This window comes from Rhopalosiphum padi, chromosome 1 (genome assembly GCF_020882245.1).
Source record: "Rhopalosiphum padi isolate XX-2018 chromosome 1, ASM2088224v1, whole genome shotgun sequence".
NCBI lineage: Eukaryota > Metazoa > Arthropoda > Insecta > Hemiptera > Aphididae > Rhopalosiphum > Rhopalosiphum padi.
In genome coordinates this window covers 9,673,061-9,697,979 of record NC_083597.1, presented here as the reverse complement: position 1 = coordinate 9,697,979, position 24,919 = coordinate 9,673,061, and the positions used below count along the sequence as shown (strand labels likewise).

The window sequence follows — 24,919 nt, the reverse complement described above, 5'->3', positions numbered from 1 at the left end:
TCGCTGAACTGGAATACGTAACGACGATATATGCGGGTTAGGTCAGGTCACGTCGCGTGGCATCGCGATGACTGCAGTAGTCAATAGTGCACAAGTGCATAACTAAAATATATTTTGTATTATAAATTCTAAGTGAATATTTTTCTAAAATGATGTAGGTACTTAAGGTAATAATGTGTTATGTATACCATATACACATTACACACACATATTATGTAATTGTATAAATCACGCATTTCAAAACGAATTGTTTATTGATAGGCACATATTACAACGACAATTATAGGGGTCTGTAATATTCTATAATACATATAATTCGTATACGCACTATGATACTTACAATTAGTTTATAAACAATTTATTAACAATTATATATTATACTTATGTTATAATAATCACATCACATCATAGTCAACTGCTTTCACACCTCGAGGGTTTCAGCCTTTTGCGCGCGATATCCGAGTTCTGGATGTGAACTGTAGTTATACACTTGCATCTTTCCGTCATTATCCAGGTATCCATAATGGCCGTGGACGTTTCCTCCGTTGTCCCTTTCCTCATACCGGAACTGTCTGTTGGACCTGTTCAGATATAATATAATTAATACTATTACTTCTATTGTATAATAACGTAATTATTATTCTCGAAGTTATAATATTATAATGATTTTATTTTATTATTTTATACATTATTAAACTTATATTATGTTCGTCGTTGTAACTGTGTGTATAGAGAAATCAGTAATATATGCGCGTGATAATAATAATTGATTATATCGAGCCGATTTCGACGCAATGAATAAACGTGTCTGCTATTATATAGTGTGGGTGTTTAAGGGGCGCAGGGTTCATCGTCAAACTAGCAAACTCGTTATAGATACCATTATAGACCGAGCAGATTATATATTAATATATTATGTTTCGATATAATATTGACATGTCATAATCGTTAAGGGTTTACGTTAAATGTGCTGTTACTTATTTTTGAAATACTTTCTACAGCGTTATTATGATAAGTTTATAAAATCTTCTGTAGAAATAATTTTAACGAAAGATATACAACTTGAACACATCTATTTATATAGATATATATATGTTTGTGTGTAATATTGATTTAAAAAATTCTATTCGAGTTTAATGTTTGATTGACATCGAGATGATGGAGCTTAAAATTTAATCATACCTCTATACTCTCCCCACAGAACGACCAAAAGAAACGTGAATAACGGTTGTTTTCTCTCGTAAACGTTTAAGTTTAAACTCAAATTGTATACGTGAGACAAGGGCCAGACAGATATATAAGACTATTTTAGATTATAAAAATACGATATCGTAATCGTCACATGCTGATATCTTATAATCTCAATGTGAATGTTTCGCGCTGATGATCGAAAAGACTGACCTTGATATTAACACTGATCAAATACGATTGCTTAAATAATAAAATATAGTACGAAAAATACCCTTTGCCGGTGTCGAATCCAAATTTGTACGAATCAGGACCAGTGATGCCGTGTAGCTGGAATTCTACCCGTTCGCCGCCACCGTCTTCGAATGTTAAGTCACCGCCAAACTGTTCACTGAGCTGAGACTGTACCATCACAGATCATAATAGAATATGAAATAAAATTATAAAAAATATTTCATGACAATTATTGTGGGTATGCGATTATATCATTGATTATAAATGTGTAATGTAACAAAAAAGTATTTTTAACAGTGCATATTATTATTTAATAATTAACAGTTTATTATTAAAAATATGGATTATTATAGGTATACGCATTCATATAAATTTATATTATTGTATTTTTTTGGAGGAACCCACTTATAGTTCTTATCGCCTAAATAATTTAGCCTAGTAATAGATTATAATTTGTAGTAAATAGGATAGAAACCTTGAAATATACAAAAACAAACGAAAAATCAAAAATAGGTATAGCAATTTTTATTGTACACTTTATTATATTATTTTATTCATATAATATTATTATTATTGTAATATAGTGTCAGATAAAACGTCATGTAAAAAAAATTATTTGTACTTTTTAGGCATTTAGTCAACATTAAATAATGAGGGTTAGGTGGTAAAATATATTTGGTAATAATGGTAATACCTTATACCAAACACGCTAATGCGAAGATTTTAGCTTTTGTTACTTCGTAACTAGAGGGATACCTGTTGCATACTATAATACATTTACTGTTAGGTATCATTTATTAAGTTACATACATTTATACATAACATTCAGTTCTGAGCGGAACGATGAATGTATTGGTTTTACAATGATGTGTATTGTGTGTGTGTATGTGTGTGTGTGTGTGTGTGTGTGTGTGTGTGTGTGTGTGTGTGTGTGTGTGTGTGTGTGTGTGTGAGAGAGAATGTTTTTGTTTTTTTGTGTCTATATGTTACCTATACCTTTTGAAACAGTAAGCAAGCTTTAATCTTTGATTTTGAGAATGGCTCCTGGCAGAAAATTGTATTTGGTTAGTTAGTAGATCAGAAGTAAACAATTACAGTTGAAATATTATAAAGCAAAGCAATTTCTCCGGATTTATAAAAAATAAATTCAAGTAGAATATTCGTAGAATATTATTATATTCTGAGAATCTTTAACTACCGTTAACATACTCATAAAAATATTTAAAGTCTTTATAAGCCCTGAGTAGTTGATCAATATTTTGTAATTTACCTATCTCATTTTTACCACTTCTGTATTATACTCATAGCCATAGGTATACTTTAAATAGGTAATTATAACAAATTAAATACTCAATCGAAATTTTGTTTTTATATGTTTAAATTCTAAAAAAATATTACGGAATATTAAATTCATATACATATTTTTGATTAAAAAATGTAAAATGTAAAATATTATTACAATACAAGTATACAACCATAGTAAAAAATATAATATTTTTACAAAAATGTTTATGTTTATACATTTATAATATTACAAAATTGCGATTTAGTTTACTATGAAGTATTACCTAATTTCTATAATATTTTGGTTTACATAATCATATTATATTCAAAACACGTCGTTATATCGTATTTGTAGTGAATAAAATATAATATATTATAATATTATATAATAGTAGGAATTTTCATTGTCGGTATACTTGTAGGTGATGATTTAATTACTGCTACAGCAGAGTGTACATCAGACATTTTAGTTGAGTATCGATTAAATAATGAATAAAAGTATCAACGCCTATTTATTGTTATACCATATATACACTATACATGTATACATATTATATTATACTATACAGTCAGAATACTAAAGTGTAACGAGGGTGAAAATCCGATATATTGGTTAAAAATGTATAACTTTTAGTGTTCTACGAAATGCAGTACAAGTTTCGTTTAAAAATGTAACGGACTTCCGTAGAAACTGCTATACATATTGTATACGCTGCGCTGCACGGATCGTTCGTAAAAGAAATATTTACGCAGCATATTATAACATAATAATGTATCGTGTATGAATAATAGTTAAAAATATATAAATTCGTATTAAATATTTAACAACTATGCATCGATGAAGAATAAAAATATAGTACCATCTTTTACATATTTATAATATTATATGTGTGTGTGTATGTTTGTTGGTAAAGTAAAATATATTTTTATAGAGTTTTTGAGTATATCTTTTATATCTTAATAGTTTATTAAAATTTAAAATGTATAATATTATAATCATATTTTAATTGACTCTTATTATATTATACTTTTTTTTAGGATTTTCGTAGTCCACGGGATTAAGAAATAATTCATTTTAGGATAAACAATTTAAAATTTAATTTCAAGAATGACTTCTCCCAAACCGTCGACAATAAGCAGTCTCATTTAGCAGTGATCCGTTTGGTGGGATTTACGATGAGCGGATGGACATAATTCCGCGACCCCCGAAAGAGTCTGAATACCGCTATTTAACAAACAAATTATGCACGTATTATATTGCATAAAATATACAGTTTTAAATTGCATTATAATATTATGATAAACAAAAACAAAAAAAAAATCAACCGGGTCAATTCTTAAATGGATTCCGAGAACGGCCCTCGTGTATATCGGAACAATTAAAAAATGATTTGAAATCATAAACCATACGTATTTTATTATTATCCAGCATACGAGAATTATAATTATGCTGTATTGTATACACTATACTTATATGTGCCGTATCGACTTCTATACGAATAAATCAGTCTACGCGGCTGTACCCTTATTTTAGGTGGCGTTGTGTCGCTTGGAACAGTAAATAATTATTTAAGTTTAGAATTTTATTCATCTGTATTTATATTATTATTAAACACCTAATATAATTGGCTACTGTGCAAGAATATAGTAAATGTATCTTCTTTTCTTATTTTTCTTTGCCATTTGCATCCAACTCTATTGGTTGACTAAGCTTGAGATGACAATAAAATGGGAGATGCGCCTTGGGAACTTAGGGCTTTGGTGTACGTTTTCGAAATAAATCACGCCCATTTTATGTTCGATATTTTCGATATATATTTTTTCAAAATTCGTAACGTGGTGGTGACTAAGAAAACATACGTGTAATATAAAAGTTCTCTATGAATCAATATTTCGATAAGTGATTCGACATGTATTATAATATTTTTATGGTATCATTCATTTTTAGAAACGTGTACCTACACTGTACAGCACTTATATGATGAATTAATTTATTACTACGCCTTTTGCCGACACAAGCGGTAAATAGCGCAAGGAAAATGAATTAATAAAATAAATAATATACAGCCTGTACCACGATCACCTCGTCGTCATCCATTTGTCCAAAATTTCCCTCGCCAACCGATTCTCCCCATTATCGACAATTAATATTTGAAGGAAAAAAAACCGTATTGTCTGCCAAAAGTGTTATTATATGGCGATAATAAACGTACTGCTGCGATTTACGCGTTAACATTTTGCGCATAATGTCCATGTGCCGTAATAACGCGTAATGCAGGTTCGTGGGTGTACGTAATAAAATATAATATATAATAGCTAAGCCAGGATTTTGGCATTGAACTCGTAGGAGTAAATTTCCAATAAACGTGTTCATAGGCGACAGCTGATAGTTATATATAGCTAGTAAATATTTAATATTATTATATTATTATAACACATATTGTTATACATCATACATATTGACTATTGTCGTATAAAAATCTGTTACGTTATTTGATGATTATAAATATTAAAAACACACGAACAATAATGTTAAAAAAAAAAATAAAAAATTAATAACTCAACCCAACCTTTTTTCGTACGTCGTTATAAGCAACATGATCCATTGTTTTTAAAATATCTATGAAAAAAATTCTGTCAATATTTTTTATATTGTTGTTTTCTCGGTGTCTGGGAGATTTTCAGATTTTTCCCGTTCATGAAATGCTTATCAAATAATAATATAGGTCAATATATTTTGTATCTTTATAGAATTATTACAATTTCTAATGTCAGCAATATTGATAAAGAAAATGCGTTGACAGAAAAATATACACGATCACTGTAAGACCAATATTGTCTTCGCTCCATTGGCGTAATTCAAAACTAAAAAGATTTTCTATTTTCTTTGTTTATAACTATACAATTATAATACTTTGTGGTTCTTTAACAAAACATACAAACATTTATAATCAATTCGAAACATAATCCTGTACACGATACGAAGACGAAGATAAATAAGAAAATGTATATTGTTTATGTACAATGTTTCTAAATGGAGTATTTTACGAAGTGTTTTATTTTTAGCTTACGCTTTTTGATATTATAAGTACATATAAAATGTACACCTCGAAAGAAATTGACATTTTAACACTACAGATTGTCTAACGGTTTAATAAGTGCCATTTTTTGAACTTTTCAATGGGTTTCAAAAGAGAATATTGCACGTGTATAACAGCGAAAAAAAAACTGTTGAAGAATGCAATCGAAAATCTGGAAAATATGTTCTCAATCGTTTTTATCGTCTTACAATTTGTCATCGATTAAAGATTTAAAGACACCATCTTCCTTTTTTCAATGAAAAAAAAAACTAATCAGACCCTATTGTGTATCATATTTTCAAGATAGATATTTTATTTTATCGACTAAGCTATAATAATATATATATATATATATATATATTATATCCACATTACACACACACATGCTTACATATACTTAGTAGTATATGAACACTACTACAGTGTTTCTCGTGTATAATTTTAAATCTAGAAACCGTGAACTAAAAGCATGCAACGTTAACCAGACCCGTGTGGTTAGACTACAGCACGGTTGAATGCATATAATAATAACATTATAATAATAAAACTATACATTATTATATTATTACAACAATGATAAAAACTCACCGGTTCATCCAACGTGTGTTGCAGTTCATCTCCGGTTTCCTGAACGACCGAGCCTTCGGGTAACTGAAACAATAAAGGTGAAATATACGAATATAATATATAGTGTATGAACACACTGCAATAAGACTTGTTAGCGGTTATTAATATATATTATTACCATACCGCGAGCGATATACTTGACCACGGTCACAGTCGCGGTATACTCGTATTATTATATTATATTATATAGGTAATATCTTTGTTTCAAATACGTAAAAAAGAAGAAATGCGTTTACAGAAAAACAAAACTTGTTTTCTATATAACCACCCGGACACTGGCAATAAAGTTGGTGCAAATTTGTGGGATAACAGTAATTAATAAATATTATCGCTCGCAATAACAGCCGATTTTTTATCGAAAGAATATACAACGACACGAGTACCTATATAATAATTAGTATACATTTTCGGAATTAATATAAAATTGAATTCATACGGCAATACGGTAAAAGGGGAGAACGAAGGACTGCAATGCGTTCAAAAATGTGTCTTATTTCAGAAACCAAAGACTATATAGTTTTGATTATAATAGTTACATATATAGTTGTTTGGAGAGAGCTAATATTATTTTTTAGTATATAATAGTATAATGGAAAAACGAAAGAAATTTGGGAAAAATATTTTTATCTAAATATATAACAACAACGAGGTATCAATTAATATTTTAACAAAGCGTATTATCAAACGTGTTGCGCGTACCTTTTCGCTGGTGTGCACGTTTTGCGATTCTTGTTCCTCGGTGTTGGGCTGTTCCTCGTCGGCCCGTTCGTCGTCCTGCTGCAACAGTTGTTTGTGCCGCCGCGACGGCGACAGCTGCCGCCTGTCGCTGTCCTCTTCGTCGATTTCTTCTTCGACAGGAGCCGGCGGCGCGGGGGTAGTGGGTTTCTTCTTCTTCTTCTTCTTCTTCTTGGACTTTTTCGTCTTGACCGCCGGTCGGGTGGCCGTCTCCTCTTCCTCGCCGTCGTCGCCGTCGTTGCCGACATTGACGTCACCGCTGACGCCACCGCCGTCCTCCGGCCGTCGCCGGCGGGTCGGTTCCTGGACGCGGCGCCGGTCGTCTTGTTCGCGCTGCTTGATCAGTCTGTTGAACCGAGACACCAGATCGTACTCGGCCGGCGCCAACAGGTGTCGCTGCGCGGTCGGCGGTGCCTGCAGGTTGTACAGGAACGGCACTTGGGTGTACCGGGCGGCCGGTTGCGCACCGCCGTAAGTGGCGTACCGGTGTTGCAGATGAGCCTGATGGTGGCCGGGATGCAGCTGCATTAGCCTCTGGTGGTTGCGGTGCTGCATGTGCGGATACGGCGCGGGCTGCGGGTAGACCGGGTGCACGGCGGCAGTGGGTGTCTGTTTGACCGGATGGTGACGGAGGTGGTGATGGAGGTTGGGCGGTTGCTGGAGAGCCGCGTACTGCTGGTGACCGGACGTCGTGACCAACGGCGGCGGCGGTGTCTTGCCGGTGGCGTGCTGGAGCGCGAACTGCAGTGCCGGCAGGTTGTCCAACAGCGCCCGGTCGTCGGCCTCGGCCGCCAGGTACGGCAGCTGGTACGCCACGGCCGCCGCCGACGGTTCCGTGTACTTGACGATCCTGGCCAAGGGCTGGGCCCTGTGCGGTTTGGGCGGCGCGTACCGGGCCGTCGACGGGTCATCGTAGACCGGTTGCAGCTGCAACGGGTTCATAAGTATCGGTCCGCCGTCGGCGTGCACCATGGTGGCCGTCTGTTCCCACGGCGCGCGGTCGCCATCGCGTTGGTGGTACGCCGCAGCGGCCACGGTCGGTTGCTGCAGCGCGTGCCGTTGCTGGTGGTGCTGTTGCTGCATTTGCTGCAGTTGGCGGCCGAAGGCGTCGGCGACGGCGGCGTCGTGCACGACGGGCGGCGCGTAATACTGCACGCCGTAATAGTGGTTGTTCCTCGACGACATGCTCTTGCTGCTGTCCGCGTACCGGCGGCCGGTCGACGCCAACGTGGCCAGCGCCGCCGTCGTCGTATTCGTCGCGGTCGTCTCGTCGTCGTCCGCCTCGGCCGTCGGCACCGTCATTTCAGTGTCGTTGCGCGGCGGTCTGGAGTACACGATTTTTGGTTCGGCGCCGCGTGCGCACATCAATAACACCTGCGCATACTATACACGAAAGGATGTTGTGAGATAACGAAATTAATAAATTAATAAACATTCACGGGCCGAAGAACTTCGGTTTCAGCTAACTTGAACTTTGTAATGGAAATAAAATACATTAATTCGTTGTAAATGGAAATTTAGTTTCAATTTTTACATCCATTTACTACGGCGAGCCAAAATAATAAATTGTCTTCGTCAATTATCTATATTTTTTACTAAAAAATACCTTATGATTTGTATACGCATAAATATATTACTACTCGTAATGACATAATATAAAAACGTTACACTTGAAATATTCAAAGTTAGTTCCACTAGACTGCGTGATAATTTTTTTTTGTCTAATAACAACGTTATTTTATCTATTAAAAAAAATTATGCAGTATATTAATGGAAAATATCTTTTCGAAGTCAATCAGTATGAAAACATCTCTTTCATTTTCACTAGTGCTTTGTCATCAGATGCCATTGGAAATTATTTTGCGAATACAAATGTAAAAAAAATAAATTACCTAATTGATTTGTCAGATTTGGAATAGTTATAAACAAATAATACTTGAAATTTGAAAAAAAATCAAGCTGCAGTAGCTATTAATTTATTGCAAACTGAATAAATATATTTATTAGTTAGGTGTAAGCCAATAGATTAAGTTTACATTATAATATAATAGAATGTATTATTAAATTTAATATTGTATAATTATAAGAGTTTAGTATAATATCTAATTTATTGTACTATTACATAATCAAAATACTTACTGATTGTTATTAACAATTACAATTTTTTAAAAAAATCAATAAAATTTGTCTTATTAATATTTGCCTATGTAACTTAAATTCACGAATTCACCTATATTCCTACAAGTATACTGCAATATATATATATATATGTAATAAAGTAATAAATTGTGACTGCACTTGAATGTTATATAAATTCACTATTGTGTATGTTATCAGTCATCTAAAAAAATGTCAAGTAGACGAAAGATGTGATATCCATGCAATAATTTATGAATATTAGCCAATGATTAAGAGACATCGCAATGTGATGTACTATAAATGTTTCGTTACAACTTCCCAAAAGTGATATCCCTCAATGTGACCTTTGGTATCTGTAAAACATCACCTACTGCAGGAATATACGCTTTAAAGCAGCACATCGCATATCTCAATATAATGTTCCAATATATTGCACACGGAGTTTCTATATTATGCAAGTATATATTCACCAAGCATGTCCATTCTCATTTTTTCATTTAATAATTAATTTATGGCTTATGCGAATTATAATTTTCAAATAAACTATCAACATTCTTGAGGTTTCTTGTACTATTTAAGGAGTGTTCTGTGGCAATTTAACCGAAACCACAAGTCTGATCAAGTGACCGGTGTGCCGCACAATTCCAGTAGATAAACCACGATTTCTTTGTCGTAAAATGTAATTTAAAAAATAAATCCAAACTACTTTTGATGAAATTAGGTACTGTTGCAAACGTAGTAATACCATACATGCCAAACGTAGTTGAACGATACGAGACAGGTATAAATGATAATATATGATGGTACACATACACACTATAAAAGCACTATAGCACTATAAAATGATATAACATCATACTATTAATTCCTAATAGTACGATATTATAGTCTGCACGAATAATATTGTATACAACGCAGCTGCACGTACACCGCGGTATCTGGATAATTTAATAATGTCATCGTGTTCAGAAGTAGAACCACTGCTGACGGAAACCGACTGGACTGCGATTGAATGGATTTCGCTGGAAATTCGTGTGCGACACTAAATTCTATGTATATTATAACATTATATCAACTAATTTGTTATCACTGATGCGAACGTCTAAAATATGTTCATAATATCACACATTCACACGGCTTATAAACATTGTGTATCTGCTGCAGTGCCAGATCAAAAACAATGTATTATACACTATACAGGTAATATAATATATAATGTATTATTATGTATATATTATAGAATTATCGTATTCGTTTGTTTTATACCGTAATATATTACAGTCAAATAATTAAAATATCAATGTAATGTTTCGTTTGCTGAAATTGACCAAACTATCACCGTCGACACAGCCGAATGTAAAAATAATTTAATCAGTAGGTAGATACAATACGATGTTTAAGTGAAATCAAAATCATAAATAATATAAAGTGATAAAATAGATCAAAGAATATAATAATACGAAAAGACGTCATATTTTATTGCTATTGCAGTGAAGGCAAATACAAAATAAATACATTTTATGGATTTTATTTATTAAATATATAAATACCTATATGAATGCAATAAAAATGTGTATTATTGGACTATAATAATCAACTGGACCACGTTATATAACGCCGATGCGTTCCAGCTAATATTATAGGCCCTATATCATCATCATGTATTTAATGGTACACACTACAAATACGAATATATTATTAATCATTGTACAACGCAAAATATGTACAAAAAAAAAAGTTTTATGAAAATACCAAAACATCTGAGAAGCGTCGACGACAATCCGATAATGATGTACATATAATATTTATCAAAAACATAGTAATAATATGTACATTGCATAAAAATCGCCCAAGCCCAAAATGTTGGTTATTTATGACAGGGTGTCATAATATGTGATAATATATTATATAATAAATTATTAAAACATTATGAGCACCGTGTGGCGGTGTGTATGTGTGTTTAAAGTGCGCCTTGATGAGTTGGACGCGCATTTGAAAATACCCTTGCTATGCAATTTTTAATTGCGTATTTCCAACGATAATATTAGACGTACGTATATGATATATTATTATGTAGGTATATTATATTATAAAACGCGTTTCGGTAAATTAATTTTTAATATAATATGCGCATTATATACGGTTTCAATGAGTGTGTGCGATATAAAACAATTTCCATGTCATACGAATAATGTACAAATAAATACTTTAAATATTCGAATTTGACCTGTCTAGCTTGATTGGCCGGATGGTAATTTCCGGTCACGGATCTGCAGGGTTTGAACTCTATGCGTTCATATCGTGTATTTGTCTATTTGAAGCCACCTACATTAACCATTGCAGGTTACAACATAAATGCATTGCCCTAACCTTAGGGATGCCCTTAATACACAATGAAGATTAAAATTTAATTAATATTCTCATCATTCGGTATTTTTAACCTTTTACATAAGTAGAATGTATTATGTCTCGATATACCTAATAATATTTGAGAAAAAAAGAATAAATCTTAATATTTTGACAAACAGTGGGAAATTATTATAGGTACTCCACGAAAAAGTAAAATAATAGTGCATTTCATTAGGGTATGTTGTGTTTTATGGTTTTATCAATACTTATCTTGTTATTGGATTTGATAATTGGTAAATTTAAAGATTTGTATTTTGCATCAATTAATATTTTTTACTTGACTTTTAAATTTATATAATACCGTAAAAATGTTTAATAGTAATTAGTAACGAATAAAAACTGTTAAACTACGGCCTATTCTAGTAAAAATTGAATGTACTGCGTTTGTATGAAAAATAAAAGTTACAAAACATATACGCAACTGCATAACCATACCTTATATACAATGTAGTCGTTATAAATTTACACATCATATGGTCTATGAATGATAAATTATAGAAGTAGTGATAAACACCAACCCCATTATTGAATTTTCATCTAAATACACAAAATTAATAGGGATTTATGATTTGTTGAGATTTATGTAAATATATATATATATCGGACAATATTTTTTTCCTTTTGGAAATTTCTTTATTTAGAGGTAAAGAATGGGTTTGTTTATATACACCATATACTAGATATTCAGTTCAATTATTTTGGTCCTAATATTTATCGAAAAACCTGTCGTCAAAACTCAAAACCCTCATTCGGCCTTTCCCTTTTATACATTTGCGAGTACATGAATACACAGTCATCTTCGTATAACAATGACATGTCACAAAAATATTATTATAATAATAATATGTAATAACATAATTATGGATTTTTACCACTGGTACTTCTGAACACCAGTCACACACCATTAAGTAAAAAATAGTAAACAATAATTATAATATTATTATGTTATCATGGATGACTGTAAAAATGTTTACATAAATAAATACGAATTCTCTTGAAATCTCTACAGCGCGTGATATTTCTAATATTTTCCTTAAATACCTAGCCAATAGGAACAATATTATAAGTTTCGTATCAAAGATGTACAATTTTAAATTACACTGTCAAAAATTGTGTTGTTTCACGGGCAAGAAATCAATTAATAATGTAAATTGTTTGACGGTAGGTCGAGATGATTCATGTGTTGTTCTTTTTATACAGATATTCTTAAAAACAAATTACTCAAGACTCGGAGAAATTTCGAGGACTAGCGAAAAAAAAAACAATAACAAAACGATCATCATCAATTTTGGTGGCGCTAAGCAAATGTAGATTAATATACAGCATAAGTAATAGAGCAGAAATCGGAAGGGAAACGGAAAAAAAATTGCCAGTGAAAGTCATCATCATCATCATCATCATTACGAGTGCCGTCGTCCTCCAATATTTCTTCTATATAATAATATACTGTCACACTTGAATGAATATACACAAATGACGATACGCGTACAAACATCGCGCGTATAATAGATACTTAGATATTATATATTATATGTTATTAAATTGCATATTATTAGTACTGTAATAACACGGACCGTTTTGTTATTACTTACAATTTATTTTAACTCAACTATACAGAGATTCTTAAAAAAAAAATCATACTTTTCAAAATAAACAGTGTTTACCTTATAAAAATCACTTTGTGTATATTATATTTCAAGTACTTACCCAGTACGCTTGCATATTACTAAAATAAATTGAATTTCAAATTGACTTTTATAAAAAAATCTTACTTATAAATTGGATTAGATCTAGAACTATAATATTCATAGTAACTGCTATTAACTGTGTTGTTAATTAATCAATTTTTTTTTTGTAATTTTACAGAAATCTAAGATAAGAAAATTGTGAAACTGCAAGACAAAATATTTAGTTTTTGAATCCCTGCAGGGCCTATTTTTTATTGTAATTTTTCGTATGAAATATCTTTGATTATAGCATCTATAAACACGCGTGGTTCTGTTTAAATTAAGATAAGTACTCTCTATACTCTTCTATCATATTATGTTACCAAGGTTTCAATTATTAAAACGGGAATATTTAATATTTATCTATACATTGTACTTGTATATATATATATATATGTATACGGGTTAATTCCAATACAAAATATGTTAAAGCTAAACAAACAAATTAAGATTTAGTAAATTTAAAAATTAAGAAAAAGTAATAAAAATAAATTACGATTGAAATAATAATCACGATTATTAAATAGTACTTAATATTTACAAAATGTATAATAGTTATAACTTGCATTTTAATATTTGACTAGCTACAATTTATACGGAAACACGCGCACGTCAACGACCAATCGCGCATAAAACCGAATTCAATAGTAACTCCACACCGGAACTCGTCCTGTTTTTTGTTTTTATGTAATACGCGTGCGCGTGCACATGTGGTTAAAATAATATAATTATATTATAGTATAGTGTTTTTGTTTGTGTAACGACGTTTTAGCCATGGTCTGAACGATTTTATTAGGACTACGATTCGAGCACTATACAATACACATAATATTATAATATTAGATAATGTTTAAAACTACCTATATAGTTTATATGGTACCATATAACACGTGTGCAGAGTAATTTCTTTTATCGTAGACCATGCCAAATCTAATAGGAAATACAATTAGTTTTTAAACACAGTAGTTGCGACTTATTAAATTCTGGTAGGCTGCTTCCGATTTATTTTATACATATTAACAAATAAGAAAAAGTCATCGATAAATTGGATTTATTATACTTATTAATGGGATTAATGTTTATTTTTAAGTGTATATTTCCACAATTTTTAGTTTATTTTTCTGATTTTATCGAATGTATTTTGACGATTAGTACTACTTTGTTGACTAATAACATAGACAAGTATTAAATATTTTAAAATATTTTCTATTTTTATCATTTTTAAACTTCATGTTTTTTTTTATCTATATGAATGACAACATACATTTGAGTACATAAATAAATACATAATAATGAATATATTATATTAGTATAATATTATATAGCCGCAAATCAAATTTTCTTATTACAACGCATAACCATTTTTTTTATTGCATCCTTTTATACGTTTGATTAGTGATAGGTACTCATCAATCGTCTAACGTCTTATACTGATATTGGTAACCATAATTTATTATTTATTATACATACTTTAAGTTTTATTATTTGTATTACATAAACACAAATAATTAAAGTTGTATGGTTGGTAGATGTATTTACTTGGATTTTTATTGGCTTATTGCATAGCTTAACAAAATCATACTATTTTATACTACTTATAAATTCTAACCCTGTATTCCAGTATTTGTTTTTGAAATTAAAAAGAAAAACAACCAAATATTTCTTGTACTTATCTCATAAGATGAAGCCTGGTTCACAATCAAGGAGTCACTGTGTATATTGAGGGCTGCGTCGACGTTTTACGAAATACGAATGCATATTATTATAATATATTATACATATACCGTAGGTTGTAGGTATAGGTTTTGCAGGTGTATCGAAATGGTTCAGTGCTCACGCGTATGATATAAGGATGTCGAGTTGTCACGACAATAATATTTTTTAGGATATTTTCCAGTAGACATTGAAAAAAAAATAATACCTTAAAATAATGACCAAACACACGCTCGCCCGCGTAACTAATTTGTTTTCATTGTTTTTTATAGCGTAGTACCGTATATAATATTATAAGAATATCGCATTATTGTGATATATTATATATTATTATATATAAAATATGCACATACATTTTATAATACGTGTATAATATTATGTTACACGCAGATTCGGTTCGATTGCCTATTGGGTAATCGATTTTTGTTCACAATAAATCAAATAAATTGGCGAGCATACATGAAACAGAATAATAACTCAGAATTCAGATATACTAATACGGATTTTGTTAACATTTTCACAAAAAAAATTCATCTGCTGAATAATTTGCGTATAATTTAAAATATATGGACATCCTCCATTATAAATGCCGTAAATAATGTTTAAAGCGTTTGAAAATATTTTGATCATTATGAGCAATAACGTGATCAGAAATTCAAAATAAATAAATAAATAAATAAATAAATACCACGATTTTGAATATACGCATAAGTTCAAACATATAAAAACGGGGCGTTAAGCGTGCTAATAACTTACCTGCACGTATCAACATATTGCAATATTACAATAACGTATGGTGTATTTTTACGAAACGTGGAGAACGGCGTTATTAATGGTTGGTTTATATTATTATGGTTGGACGAGTGTTTAAAAATATATATTATATGTTATTATTAAACATACGAACGAAGGGTACAGGTATACTGGCATCGTCGTATATTGCAGAGCTTAACGTTTCCGAGAACGAGACGAGCAAGGAAACATACCATTTCATGAGCCAAACGTATTTTTCTCCATTAATATTAAATTGTTTTAAATTGCGTTTGAATAAACGATAACGTAGAACGGCCTCCGAGTTACAAAAAAAAAATAATATACAATTACTTCGAGTGCTTACGCGCGATGTTTTGATACATATACGTATTATCTTATAACAATATAATAATATTCTTGCATTTTGATTTTGCATCATACCAATAATAATATTGTTATTTATATTATGTATACATGTAGATTGTAGGTATAGCAGCAGTATAGCTGGTATTACACACGCAGGCTAAACGAAATTATATGAGTCGTTGAACGCCTCGTCGAGAGTGATGGTTGGGTAGGTATATAATCTGAAATTATTATTAAAATCGAATTAATCACCCGACGGAAAGAGTTGTTTGTTCTGTCTTCGTTGTTATTACATTAAATCGGGAATTTCAACATATATAGATTGTTATAGCAACTCGCCTAGAAAATCCATCTACCGTATACCAGCTACCTATTGTTTTAACGGGATAATATTCTATTACATGTGCAAAAAGCTTACACGATAATTAAAAGGGACCGCGTGAAAATGATCATCTATCTAGTGTTTAACTTGTGACTCTTTTGAGAGTTTATTACGAAAATGTAATTGTTTTTCTTTTGGAAAACGTATCATCTACAATACTCTAAAATCAAGCCAGGATCAAAGTCCCAAGGCCATAAAAAATACGATTTTTTAGGGCCTCTAACTGCATACAACAAATTATTATGTATTTATTAAAAATATTGTACGATACCTATAACAATATAATACCTATAGTATGAATAAGAATATTTAATTTAGAAAATCAGATACTTGCGATTTGCGATACTTTTACATTTAGGTGATATGATATACAACAATTTACTTTAGTGATAGCTTGCTAGAAAAAAATTATTTAGATACTTATATGAGTTTCCTATATTTAATTATGTTTTATGAAAATAAAAATATAATTAAACTAATTATATATAATTTTTTTTTTATTTCTTCATATTGAGGCCTTTGACAAAGTTGGTCCTCTGGGACTTCAAATCCTTACATGGCCTTGTCTTATACGCCCAATAACGTTTTATACATATTTTATAATAATATAGGTTATACCGGAATATAAATTAATGTGTTTGTAATGCCCATCAAACGACGAAACTACGAGGCGGTAGACGTGACTATATTATATTATTTGTATTATTAAAACACGACCTAATTTATTCAAAGCGGTAATAATTTCACGGCGTTTTAACGCGCGCGTAATACCTTACGACGACCGATCACACACATATAATATATATAAATGAACATGCATTTTAACGGCAGATATGGTATAAGACAACACTAATCGTTTAATACGAAAATAATGTGTCAAGGAAACGCATTTCCTCTAAAAAAAAAAAAAATAAGTATTAAATAAATTATATATATTATTATTATTATTATTATTTTAGCTTATACTACGTAATGTTTAGTGATGAAACAAAATCGTCTAATCGTTACAACTTAAAAAGGACGATTTTCGTACAAAAAAAAGTGATTGCTTTGTTACGCGTAACGTTAGAATATTATCTATTTTGTAAACAAATATGATAAAAACATACGCTAGTTACATACGTAATATATACGCAAATATTGTATAGTATATTTACGCGGCGCTGACAGGATTGTATACAACTATGCAATAATAATAGCAGTTCATAAAGCTACGGCTCGTAATTATTATTATATAAACTATTACTATTAAAATATAATATAGTTTTCAAATTATTCTAATAGGGTTCTCGCCACAAAGGGGAATATGTGAGTTGAATTCCGTTCCGTGGATTTTCTACTTTCCCTCGCTCTACATTGAATTGTAATATAGTATGACGTATAGAATTCGGTATAATTGTTTGCTAAATGGGTAAATAGTTGATCGTATAATCAATATATAATATATATCATTGAATTCGTCCCTTTTCGTTCGATAAAATATATCCTTGGACGGTCGATTTGCATAAATAGCACACTATATTAATACTGATAACGCGTTATGTTTATACAGTATATTATTATATAATAATAAATAAAAACATTATAATATAATAATAATAAAAAGAATTGTAGCTTCCCCCATATACTTACTTTTTATAAAATTAATTTTTATATAATAAAAAGTATCTAATCTAACCCATTTTACTTGTTTTCATTTATTAAGATCGAATTATAACAATACGTTTAAAGATTGTATGTTTTGTTTGTTCATTAACGGTCGTTATAATATTATTGTTGTTAAGTTTATTTGATTCCTGAAGGATGAAGTTTATGACTGTATGTATGGTTTGTATTATTTCAGTTCAGAACACTAATTATTAATACATATTACATACCAATACTATAAAATAATATTATGTTAATTCATTGAAATTTCCGGAAACTATACTGAATTACACAATGTACATATTATAAAGAGAAAAAAGTATTAACTATCGCGTTATTGGTGAGAGTGAGGGGACGAAAAAAAAAAATATAACCAAAACGAATTTGTCACGGGAGTTTACTGTATCCCGTGGCAGTCATGTTCAAGTTTACATACATATATGTAATATGTATAATATACACAATATTCCACTATATAATGTATAACAATAATAGCTAGTGGCCTTCTATGATGGGGACATTCACAATGAAAGGTTCATCAGACTCGGATGCACTGTCAAGGTCGTACCTAACGAGGATTGATTCGTTCAGGGAAAATATTATCTATAATTTTCGTATAAACGCGTACATACAGAGTAATGCTCACTTAATTTTTTTCTTAACCCCGCAGTTTCTGATTTTCAGAATTTTCAAGTACACTTAAAGACCATATTTTTCAATTCTGAATGTTTTTTGTACTATTTAAAGAGTGTTAGAAGATAAGACTTCAATTTTTCGAATTATAACTCTCCTTTCTTACTGTAAATTATTTAGGGAAAAATTTTCTGAAATAGAAGTATCAAAATTAAAATTCAAACAACTCGCTTTTGAGTTAGTTAATTTGGTGTACATAGAATAAATAGAATAATAGCAAGATTTTTGGGTTATGATAATTTGAACATTTAATAAATACGTATTTTTATTTTAATACAATGGTTTGACTATAATAAATACTAGATCCGATATATTTTATATTTTTGTAAAACCATATTTAAAGATCATTATTCTAAATATAAACATTTTAATAACTAAAGAACTCTTTGACAAAATGTTGAGATATAGTTAGATCAAATTTAAAAAAAAAATATTCACTTAATAATTTACAATAAAAAATTATGACTCTTGTTTGGAAAACAGACATTTGTACCGTCACAGAGCACTCCTTAAGTAGTATAAAATTCTCAAGAATTTTAGAATATGGTGTTTAAGTAGACAAATTTCGTAAATTAGAAATTGAAAAACATTTATTATTAAATAAACAAATATGGGGATGTACACTGAACATGATTGGTTAAATCACCCTTTAATCTGTATAATGTGTTAGACTAACCTAATCCTAATTTATAATAATATGGTTCACGAATATTTGCAAGTTGAAGATCTACGGCCAATTAGACATATTTCAATTTTAAAAAACATCATCCATCGTGACTTATACATATACGGCGTATGGAAATAACTTATTGGTATTTTGTAAGGTATGTCTATAGTACCTACACGTTATTGCACAGTGGGTATTGCTTTTGTTCACGTGTAAGTACGATTAGGGTACGTATTCATAACACATGTTTCACCAAGGCAGGCTTTAGCTTAGGTCAGATTTTCTATCGGTCAGATTATCACGTGTACAGAACACCTCACTTAACTCTTCCATTATGGATTTTTGTGATATCGTTTTTAAAATTTCATCATATATCCCTGCGGACACGAGGTCGTTATAACTACAGAGTACCTACCTATATTATCTTTATTTATTATATTTTATTTAAGGATTTTCCACATCGTTCCGAACTGTCATCATTTTTGTAATTTGGATGTGCGGGCTACCAGACGATTTAATTACGATCACAAAAAAAAAAAATAATAACACAAAATTAATATTAGTTGACAAAAGACACGAGCCTTATTTACTATTTTTTTTTTGCGGGGCAAGCGTAAATCGAACGTAATACTATATTATCGTGATATTAGTAAGTTTTGTTTATGTCTAATATAATACATAATAAACCACGTGCTTACTGCTTAAACAACAAGTACATACTGTTTGGCTCACGAATGAACAGTGACCAACAAATACTATTATTAATAATATCAATATCATATAAAATATATATAATTATACCTATGGCTATATATATTGTAATATTGAGTGTAATAATCGACTTAATAATTAACGTAGGTGGTAACCTTAGTAGTTGGTAAGGTGGTAAGTACTAAGCAGGCAATTTTATGAAGTTGGGGTAAGAATTAAACATTAAAGCAAATTATACACAGTAATTATACTATGAATTAGACTAACCTTTATTTTAAAATAATTTACATTTTGAGGTCGAATTGTCTTAAATTTGGTTTATACACTTATACAATAATTAAGATATTTACGATATTAGAATATCTACCTATAAACTATCATATATCTACGTTAATTCCCTAAATTACCATCTGAATTCCTAATTATAGCGTATAATAATATCCTTATGATGTACAAGGATGTAGTGTGGAACCTATAAATTTATCCCGCTTTATACCGTTCACATGTACATACGACATACTGATTTATACTAATTTATTGACTTAATAATAAGATACTATAACGAGGTTCTGTAACCTGTTGCGATGTAGTGCTTTTTATTTTCTTAAATATATTTTTTTAAATACAACTATAAGACATGAAATAAATTTTATTTTGTAATGAGATTGTTACTTTAGCAAATCTTAAAAATAAATTATAATTGTATTTCGACTTAAACGAAATTAATGATGATTTCAGTGCTTTATTTATATTTAATGAATATGCAAGATAAAAATAATGTTCTTATGATTAGAATGATAAGTTCTAATAATAAATTGAGCATATTATTTGTATCTTGACAATTATTATACAAGTAAGTATACTTATAATATATTATTAAAGCCCGATAACTAAACGATAATTTTATTTTAGATTTAATGGCTTACTTTAGTTAAAATAGTAATTAAATATTAATTGTTATAAAAGCATTATAATGTATAATAGTATGCTTAATTATATTCTACTGAAAAATCAAGATGTAGATTTAATATAAAATAATCGATGCTATTAATCACTTAATCATTCCATCGTTATTATCATCATCATCATCATCAAAGTTCAACACACTCGGTATATCGCATATATAATATACAAGTAAATTCCAACGTGATTGTTTTAACAGAATTAAATATTTTCATTATACCAGAAAGAAAGAAAAGTATAGTTTTTTAATTTTTTTTTTTTTTTGCTTTATTTGTATTCATTATAAAATAATTTTAGATTTAATATTTATATGATGATATTATTCTTAAAAATTGTTCCATATTTGGTTTTGGGATATGAAATTAAAAATTTAATAGTAAAATCATATTTATTTCAAAAATATTGTTTTATAATGACTTCAAAATACATGAAAAATATTTTCAAAAACGCTAATATTTTTCTTAATAATAAAAGTGTTTACTGTTAAAATAATCACACTGTATAATACTAAAAGTTCAATAATACTGTTCTAGCTGTACCATTTACACGAGTTTACAATATCACACATTATTATACTTACTATAATAATTAGCACCATGTTTGTGCGACCGGCGGTTACATGTTGGGCACGATAAATCCGTTTGTGCAACGGTATTTGGTGGCGAACTACCTGACCGGGCGGGTTGGCTGTGCGGAGCTGACTGGCGGTGGGCGATTTCTCAATACAACATCTATCTGTTTGCTCGCGACAATCGAACTATTGATTGCCGATCTATACCGACTACTCCGATCTATAAATAATGCATACATATATATATATGTACTTACACATGATAATCGCGGCGGGGCACCGGCGTTCCGCATCGGGTACCTGCGTCAATATGTATACAATGTTATTTACCTAACATGCTCACCCCCATATTGTTTCATTAAATAATGAATTTATTCAAATTCTGATTTTCGAAATTGTTGAGTATTAGTTAAGACTTTAGACGATATTTTCAAATTTTTGAAATTTCTTGTACTACTTAAGGAGTGTCTAAACAATTTCTCCTTTCAAAATGAACCCCTCCCCGCCTTTATTGTAAATTATTAGTTTTTTTAAAGTCTTTATGTAAGTTCCTAATAAAAACTTAAAAGATTAGTTTTTCAGTAATTAAAAAAAGGCTGAGTATACTTGATGATTAACCAGTATATTGATTAAAATATATAAATTATATATACCTTTTAGCTATGTATATTATATAGCTATAAGTACGTCGGCAGTATAAAAACAAATATATAAGAGCAATAAATAATGATAGATCCCACGCCGATAGAATAAAATCACTGTAGCTGTAGGACATATAACATTTTTCCATCAAGGTACAGGCAACTTCTCGGTCGCTAGACGTTATTGCCATTACTTTTTGGCCTCGATTCTGGACAACTGTAAGGTTTATTATATATTTATTTAAATAAAATATTCGGTTTTAGTGGTCTGTATTTGGAGGTTCTGAGTCCATTTTACAGGGAGATGAAAAAAGTTTAAATGGACATTACTGCCTTACACGGTCGACGATTACCGTTTACGTATTACAATATATTAAAATGTTCTTTATAAAGTAAATATATTTGTGTGAGAACAAAAAAAAAACACATTTAACACATTGTGTACACAGTAATCGTTGAGCGTGTAAGGCACTAAAGTCACTTTAAAGTTTAAACTTTTTTCATTTCCCTGAAAAGTGGAATCATACCTTCCCCTCCAAATACATACTATTACTGATATTCATTTTAAAAATATTAATTTTTCAATGTGTGAACAACAGCATTAAATCGATCATTTTAATACGCTTAATTAGGATCAAGCTTGAAATGTTTAAATTGTATAAGTACAATAATTTATTATACTAGGAATTATTAAAAATAATACTGGTAGCTATATTGTTATAAAATGTATGAAAAGCTTAGCTCTTAACGTTCACTTGCCTCTTCCCAAGTTGCTTATAATACGGTAGTATGAAGATATTGACAAACAATGTGGCCCGTACGAACAATACATCCTGGCCTTAAATGTTTTTCCTATATGTATAGGACCATGCTGCAGACAGTCAATTATATTAATAGTAAAGTTACATTACGCTGAAAGTTAAATACCAATGAATAACCTGTCAATATAATATTTAATAAAGAACCATTACACTGTGGTTCGATATTATTTCTTAATTTGCTAATATCCGTGAAAAATTACATTGTTCCCCTAAGAATTGAATAAGTAGCGTGTATACTTGTAATATATAAAAATACACGAGTGCTTTTCTAGTGTATAAATTATATTGCAGGCTAATTTATTGATCAGTGGTCACCTTGCTATCTCATTTCTTACTCGACCCCTATATTCTTATCCTATAATAATGATAATAATATTACAATTTTTATTTTTATTTTAAGTACTCAAAGATGTGGTAATTGAACTGAATCAAGTACCATAGCCATCTCAGGAAAGTATTTTATAAATTGTATTTTTGGATAAATAGATTCTTTAGCATTTAAGGACGTTCAATGTCAATATAAACTTCTATTATTTTTCAAACGAGAACTTTTCTTTTTTACTATGTATATTATATTGTTAAGCAGATGATTATTTTTTTGATAACATTTTGATGTACATTGTACCTATATTGGAATTCAAATTAGTAGTTGATTAAGTTAAATTAGTTATTAAACGTTAAGTTTTATACGGAATATTTAGTATAGAGATAGGAACATTTTTAAAATAATTAAATGTTATTACGTTAAATCATTAACTAATATAGTTGTTGAACCACCGTAGCCTTATTTTTTGTCCATTCCTGCTGAAATTGACTGTGAGTTTGAAGACGACCGACCGACTGTATAATAATTAAAATAAAGGATTTCGCGTATAATAGTATTAGGTTTTACTGTTTTAGAACATTTATAATCGCTTTGCAAACGACCCGAGGGACGAAGGAATTATACGTTGCCATTCCGTCTGTAAATTTAATGCGATTCGATTACACGCGCCAGGCGTCGTTTTGACGTTTTTATCACACAACCATCAAATCCAGACTCTCTTTTCGACCGCTTTTATACGTTAGCGCTGTAATAATAGTAATAATACTAATGCGGAAACGAAAACAATATTATTTTAAACGCAAATACTTATACGTACATATGAAATAATAATAATTGTACATAACATAACGTTAATTAATACCACTAAGCATAATGTAACCTTTTCGTTTATGATAGCTTGTTTTGTATTGTATACTATATACTCGTACTTCAAACAAAAAATTATTTGTGCATGTTTTAAAATTATTATTATTAATTTTTTGATAATTAAAATTATGAGACAATTGTTATATTTTATAACATTAAACACACGCATAACTCGATGACAATGAGAGATTAATCATTTATAAAATTACCTTAATAAATACACTAATACTGTACATTCATGTCTTCATTATTATAATATCGTTATCTTATACCATTACAAATGTTAAAAAATACAATAATTAATCGGAACTTGTTTCAAAATGTTTGATTTCAAAATGAATAAGTATGAATAGTTTTTTTTTGAATTTGTTGTAAG

General features: G+C 30.3%; 1 protein-coding gene across 2 annotated transcripts; it reads right to left on the bottom strand.

The window, feature by feature from the left end:
* Positions 1 to 235: 235 nt before the first annotated feature.
* On the bottom strand, positions 236 to 24,397 carry LOC132918082 (uncharacterized). 2 transcript variants are annotated; one of them, XM_060979163.1, is made up of 5 exons: positions 21,899 to 24,390; positions 7,113 to 8,531; positions 6,375 to 6,437; positions 1,463 to 1,590; positions 236 to 581 (listed from the first exon to the last, which is right to left on the bottom strand). In XM_060979163.1, the coding sequence occupies exons 1-5, from the start codon at positions 21,914 to 21,916 to the stop codon at positions 422 to 424; spliced, it is 1,788 nt and encodes a 595-aa protein (XP_060835146.1). In that variant the 5' UTR covers positions 21,917 to 24,390; the 3' UTR covers positions 236 to 421. The 2 variants fall into 2 exon arrangements, with proteins under 2 accessions (XP_060835146.1, XP_060835147.1); XM_060979164.1 differs by lacking the exon at positions 1,463 to 1,590 and having other exon boundaries at positions 414 to 581; positions 21,899 to 24,397.
* Positions 24,398 to 24,919: the final 522 nt, after the last annotated feature.